At 48.3% G+C, this 6,924-nt stretch overlaps 2 protein-coding genes across 2 annotated transcripts; both read right to left on the reverse strand.

The window, feature by feature from the left end:
* Positions 1–1,334: 1,334 nt before the first annotated feature.
* On the reverse strand, positions 1,335–3,107 carry CI109_100893 (uncharacterized protein; the record flags this gene model as incomplete). The annotated part of the gene is made up of 10 exons (XM_032007270.1): positions 1,335–1,396; positions 1,470–1,601; positions 1,675–1,761; positions 1,816–1,889; positions 1,940–2,048; positions 2,112–2,225; positions 2,288–2,458; positions 2,529–2,578; positions 2,645–2,863; positions 2,944–3,107. 10 exons carry the CDS (start codon positions 3,105–3,107, stop codon positions 1,335–1,337), a joined length of 1,182 nt encoding a protein of 393 aa, XP_031858502.1.
* Positions 3,108–4,115: 1,008 nt separating this feature from the next.
* Positions 4,116–5,715, reverse strand: CI109_100894 (uncharacterized protein; the record flags this gene model as incomplete). Its single annotated transcript, XM_032007271.1, has 7 exons — positions 4,116–4,249; positions 4,345–4,507; positions 4,641–4,940; positions 5,091–5,143; positions 5,277–5,397; positions 5,461–5,523; positions 5,587–5,715. 7 exons carry the CDS (start codon positions 5,713–5,715, stop codon positions 4,116–4,118), a joined length of 963 nt encoding a protein of 320 aa, XP_031858503.1.
* Between the last annotated feature and the right edge of the window lie 1,209 nt (positions 5,716–6,924).

Here is a 6,924-nt window from a genome sequence, read left to right on the forward strand (position 1 = left end):
CCAAAGGAGCATGGCAAGGAGGTCACGATTGGACATCAGTGGATTTGGAGATACCGGACAGACACAGCAAGTAGAGTGTAGTTCTTGGATACAGTATGTGAGCCAGATGTGGAGTCGATATTGTAATATAGTCAATTAAAGCGCATAAAGTTAGTTTTGTGATCTTGAAGAAGATGAAAGGTACCAAGTTATCTACAGTATGCATACAGTTTGTCGTGATATGGACTGTCCTGCACTCACGCCACGAATTGTCCAGATTCGGCATTGGAGCTGATCTTCTCCTGCGTCTCAAACAGGTTCGAGGTCCAATCTTACTTTTCCAAGCTACTAGGCGTTTGCTTGGCTCCAACGGCAAGTTGGTCATCCCTGGTTCTGCAGCCGGTACTGTCGCACAACAACACTCGGCCGGATTCGCTGCATACAACATTACCAAGGTAACCCTTTTTTCGTTGACCTGACTTACGCAGAATCATGAAACCATTTTGTATCTCTGGCTGACTTGCTGGACCCCATTCTCCCCTTAGTGCGCTATCAATATGGTCGTAGCCAAGATCCACGCGGAAGATCCCGAATTGACAGTCTTAGCTATCAACCCCGGATTAGTCGACACGTGAGTCCAGTCTGCTCTTATCACTGGACAATAGTCCCCGTAGAACGGCCCAGAATATGAGCACGTACTGATTCTTGAAATGAGCAGTGATATGGGCAATGACGCCGCACAATACATTGGTTTGACCGAAACTCCTTTAAAGCTTGCCAACACCTTACGTGAGTCTTCTATACAGTATACTCTCCCGACTCGCCTCGTTCTACCCTACTCGATCGAGGGGTTCTATCAAGTTGTGAAGCTTGGTGCTGATATTGCTTGCTCTTTTTCTCCCCACCTCTCCGTGGTGCAGCTCAAATGGTTTAGATCATCGCTTCTGCCTCAAAGAGTTTCCGTAGCTGATGGTCACTCAACTACGACGGTTTCACTCTTGCAGCCTAAGTCGGTGTTACTCGAACAAAGAGTTTGAATAGAGACGATCTTTGGTCAGAGGCGTGATTATAGCTGGGAGAATGGGTCTAAAAGATACGAGAGATGGATCGAGAATAAATCGCTAAGTCCACTGATCGACTGTTGGGTAGTGTAAGCGCGATCATTTGGTGTATCCTAGCCTTGTCTTTTCCGAGAAGAGTTCACGGCGCACTAGATAGGATATCATAACCACGCAAACAATTTTTAGTGCATCGACTCTTGAAGAGTCCACATTATACTTTACTTAAGTGAACAATGTCCAGTCGCATAGCTACAAATAAGGGATAATCAAAGTCCTAGCCCATCGTGGCTTGACTTAAAGTCCTGCGTCGGTGACAAACTTGACAATCCTCTGGTACGCCTCATACGCGGTTGTGTCTGCCACACACAAAAGTAATTCTGTCAGTAGCTAGTCACAGGTGATTCCAAGAGACTTGCAGAGCGGACTTACGGAAGTTGATACCGTGACCTGTGGCGGGGACAACGTATGTGTCGAAGTTGGAAACGGAAGGGTAAAGGTCCTTGGCAGTATCAAGTTGAGTCTTGCCCTCGCCGAGAGATGTGACATAGCAGTTCGCAGCACCTGAGCGAGATCAAGTTTCGTTAACGCTTGCGAGACGATAGCAATTCCTACTTGACCTTGGAATGATACTCACAGAAAGGAGCATCGTTCTCGCCAGTTACAACAAACACGGGCTTGGTGAAGTTGTCTCGAGTAAGAGAGAACGGGCCAGAGATGGAGTCTGAGTGATATAGTGCTGTTAGCCAAGACATCAGTGAGGAGAGACCCGACTTACTCTGCTGACCGAGAGTGTACTCCCCCTTGGTAGCGGTGAACTTGTCAAGGGCAGACTGGGTGTAGTTCGGGTAGCTTTTGCACTCATTAGCAGTATACAATACGTGAATCAGATCCATACTCACTGGAAGAAGCCCAACTGGTCATTGGAAACCGAGGGAGTAATGACATAGTCATTGGCATCGGCGCTGAACCTATCGGGGTATGCGACAGAAGCGATGGTGCTTTGGAAGGCTATATGGAAGGAAAAAACTTCAGTATGGCCTTTTAGCGAGGATGTCAAGATCGGGTACACACCGAACAAGCCGAGAGGACCAGTGGTAGAATTGGCGGTGAATCCGGTAAGGATCAAAGCGTCAAAAGTGTCGGGAGCAACTGAAGCGACCCCGGAGAGCAATGCAGAACCATAAGCTGCGTCACGAGACTCGGGTCAGCGCTCCACACGTGCGAAGTCGAAGCATATAATCACTCACAGTGTCCTACACCGACAACGGTCTCGAAAGATCCGACACTGTCGAGACTACCCTCTCGGAGCTTCTCCGCAATAACAATAGATTGAGCGGTCTCCAAGGCGATTTGAACAACGTTGGTTCCGTCAGGCTTGGCAGATCGGCCGACACCAAGACGGTCGTACGAAAGGGTTGCTAATTGTGGGTTAGCCACCTATCTATTCTGAACAAGGGATGCAAAAGGGTCGGAAGTCTGAGAACTCACCCCATCCGGCTGCAGCGGCGGATTCGGCAAACGAGTTGTCGGTCTTGCCACTACGACGCGAACCCGTGTCAGCAGAAATTCGAGTTCAAATACGTTGCTATGACTACCATACTTACTCCAGCAATACGTTCCAGTATCCAGCGTTACCAACCAGACCATGGTGAGTCTGGAAAATGCCCTTTGGCTTTCCCTCCTTCGGCTCGCAATATTCGAACCAGAGGGAATAAATGCCCTCGACATCAATCTTGGAAGCATTTGCAATATCAGCCATGACTGTGGAGCCGGCGGCGAATTGGTCTATGGTAGCTTGAACAAGAGCTTGTTGACTAGCGGGACTGCAGGTGAAAGACAAATGTCAACAACTAGACTGTAGATAACGCACGACCAGTCCTATAGTGTTAAACCGGTGACTTACGGTGGACCGATGACTGATGCCAAGTCTAGGTTGGAATCAGTCTGAGCTTCGATGTCCGCATAGAACGTCTTGCAGTTGGCATTGCTGTCGGTCCATCGTTTGGTGCCGGGAGCGGCGACGACCAAAGAAGAGAGCGTAAGGAAGAGGGCGACGTTGGACAGCATGATGCGTGAGTGGTTTTCTATAAGCTACGTCAATGAGTGAGAGTGCTTGTAGTGGATTCCAATGATATTACAGATTAAACCTATGTAACGTCGTATGGGTGAATGTTCATCGACGGTTGGTTCCAGTGCGTGTGTGTTTTATATATGCTTCTCGGCCCGTCGGTCTGTTAGCGCAACGTCGCTCATGCCATGGGGATTTGCTAACACCGGTTCATATTGCAAAGAGCACGACATCCCACACGAAGTCGCCGGGTTGTTGTTGTATGCATGGACCCCCACTACACACCTTGTCGTGTGATAAGGTATGCGTCATAACCTGTCTCGCATGACGTGAACAGCGAAAGCGGGGAAGCCAAACGACGACGAGAAAGGAGGGATTGAACATTATATTGTTTACGTGAATCGACCGATCGATAAACCGGGGCAAGATATCAGTGAGTTGTTGGTACTGACCATTCCATCGAAAGATTAATGAGGGTGTGGTAGCACCTTCCCGTTCCCGATTCCAGCAACATTGCTAGGGGATAGATGCGAGCGAGGTGGAGGGTGGTGGTAACGTAAATAGCACAAACCCAGTATGCGTCATCGCGTCATACTTGATTCCGGGGTTTGATTCTGATTATGCTATCGGACCTCCACCTTCCTAGATTGAGACTGCGACTTGATTCTGCGACGGAAGACGTGTCCGATAGTGGAGGGAGGGTGCCGAGGTCTCAGTGGTTCGTGTCGGCTGGCACACACAATTTGAGCTTCCACGAGTGGCACAAAGTCTCGGTTGTGGGAGGAGTCAATGAGCCTTCCTAACGTCGGGTTCCACATCCCCGTTTAGGTCTACGTGACTAATGTGAGTTGCGTACCGCACGTCAGTCATACATTTCCTCTATTTACAACTGTATATATCGCATCGGGCCAGTTTAATCACAAGAAAGAACACTCTACGGATTGCGTTTGCTTCTGAATCCTCCGCAAGGCTGCCTGTCTACAGATGAATCTGTGTGTAATAATCTATCATGAATCCGACGATACACGAGTAGCTTTGATGACCATCGGGATCATCTCACCCGTGGCGAAGGGGTACGGTTGGTGGTTGAGGACTGCGAGTAGGTTTTGGAAGATGGCAGAGTGAGCTGTGATCGAGATGTCTGCGGTGTATGATGATCAGCGATAAACCTCTCTTCCTTTGGGGTAGGTGACCGCCAGCCGGGCGGGGTCCCTTTTCAGGGGTTAGCACACTCACAAGTCTCTTTGGCACCGTTCTCGCCAAACAGCCGATCCATAGCCCTTTGGGATCTCATCTGCATATGTGCGTCCGTCTCACGATCATCAGGCTTCCACAGCTCGTCCTCCTCTGTGAAGCCCTCTTCGATCTTGAAGTTTGGAAAACGTTCTTGTATTTGAGTCTGTCGGGAAAGATCGTTAGCGGGCTTCATCTCTCTTCCACAACACAGTGCACAAGTCAACTGTTATTACATAGTTATAGAAAGAGGGGACAATGGTTCGTGGGAACGACTGCCGACAGGAAGTCAAACGCACCTTCGTAGACCTCTGATCACAAGTATGACTCCCAAGAATTTCTCTGAAATCCTCCCACACCTCCGGACTCCCGGCCAACAATTCCCCCCAGCTTTCCACCAGCGTGTGAGCGGCTCTCGTTAGAGGTGAAGCGAACCATCTCAACTCCTCTTTGGCGATGGGAGGGCCGAAAGGAGCTTGTTGTTTCCAGCATCTCTGGACCGCCTGAGCTTGAGATACACCGAGTGGGGTGAGTTCGGCATCGGGTCCCCAGACGATCTCGCCATCACCGTACAGGTATGTCCAGTAGTCCTCCCATGCCTGATCACGGAGCGCAAGAGGATTTAGGCAGTGAGAAGCGGGGAGCAAGCAATTGTGATAGTGAAAAGGGAATGGCACGGACTTGTGGTCAGCAAGAGCTCGACATAGACCGTTCTGAGATACTGTGGAGGAAGACCAGATCCCACTCACATCAACACCGTACTTGGTCGCAGCAAAGTTGTGCCACCCTTGGCCGTGTCGTCCTACACAAAGGAGTGAGGAAGGTAGTCAGCTTGATTTCGATACGCCTGAGTCTAGACCTCAAACGCCTGAGCTGCTTCCCCATGCGTTATGAGAGCACACTGCGAGCACCCGTCGAGCTACAATGAGACTCACCCAAGAACAAGACTTTGTAAATCACACCTTCCTCGGCTTCACTCTGTAACTTCTTCACAGAAGCCTTGAGGTTTTGCCATCGCTCAGGCGACTCGTCAATGAGACCAAAGTTTCGTTTGAGCTAACTCATAGAGGGTGATTGATGAGTCAACGATCCTTGTCTGCTCAACAGCGAGAAGCTCACTATTTGTTCGAATTCCAAGTGTTTTGGTTTCGGGCCATTTTGAATGAAGTAACCTTGAATGACCTATGTACATAGTCTCGATCAGCATACGACCAGCTAACCACTTTACATTTGGACATGACTCACCTCGTACTTGAACACATGAGGTTTCTCAACTAGCTCTGGAGCGATCCCAGGACCACCATCTTCGACTTCTGCAACAGGCGGATTGTCTGGTATGCGCTTTATCGGCGATTGAGGTATTGTTTGTGTCATCGTGAGGAAGTGGACTACAGATCAGAAAGGTCATGATGACACTTCAGATGAGATGCAAGTGGAAAAGTTGGAACGTGTATCTGCGATGCTAGCTCTGGATAGTGATCGGCTGTCTTATCCGGTTGATCTCCGATCTCCGAAATCCGATCGACTCGGTAAGCAAGATTAGAAACCGAGTTTGAGGTGGGTTGGAGAAAATCAGTGAGATCATGCAAACAATAGGTGATTCTTATGTACATATGTTTACCAATGTCTTTAGTGCTGCTCCACTCCTAAGGCATCCATAACAGATATCCTTTCATTGCAGGCTTTGCCTCCGATCTCATCAGGGGAGGAAACCAGAAAGGAACAGCCTCATCTCATATACTTCCCTTTGACATTTTCCCCCTAAGCTCTTGTACGCCTTCGAGAGACATGGTCCCCCTGTCCTGTCTCATCAGACGATCAACATTATAGATACACACTCATCTTATGTTGTAGCACTCCTATTCAGAGGCGTGTCAATACTCCCGTGTGGCACAACCCAGATTTGGTAGGCAGGGAATGCCAACACCTGGTTCTGCATGATTGACCTTCTCTGGTAGTTCTACAGACAATTATACAAGCTTGCTTCAATCTGGTCGGTGTGGTACAACAAGGTCCCTAGAGCAAAACGGACATTGATGAAGACTACGTTGGGTCATGTGAATAGTCCGGACAAAAGTCAATAGATGCGCTGTGAGGCTTTGTTGAGGGATGATATAGCTTCTGTAAGAGAAGGATTTGAGCAAGACACACTCATAATGCTTCATCAGACTGCTGTGAAATACTGTTCGGAAATGCTATCAATCTTACCAACAGATCACTGTGTTGATTTAATATCATAACAATTGCTGGAAGTTTCCTGATAGGTTCATTTGCTTTTATGCATCTCTTGTACACAGAAGTCAGTAGGATGCTAGGTGTGAGGTTGACTCATCTCTTTGCTTGAAATGACTGACTCAACATCATCACGTGTAACTCATTCTAGTATAATGGGTAGGCATTTGATTAAATGAATACAGTGATACATGTAATAACACATTGCCTAGCCAGTGGCCAACTACACTATCCGAGCATCACATCGCACTATAAAAGGTCACGATAATCGGGATTCTGCTGAACCTCCCGATTCTGGCTATATATACCCGAGGATGTTGGTCTTGGTAGTTGTCATTCATGACAATACAC

Source organism: Kwoniella shandongensis, chromosome 2 (assembly GCF_008629635.2).
Source record: "Kwoniella shandongensis chromosome 2, complete sequence".
NCBI lineage: Eukaryota > Fungi > Basidiomycota > Tremellomycetes > Tremellales > Cryptococcaceae > Kwoniella > Kwoniella shandongensis.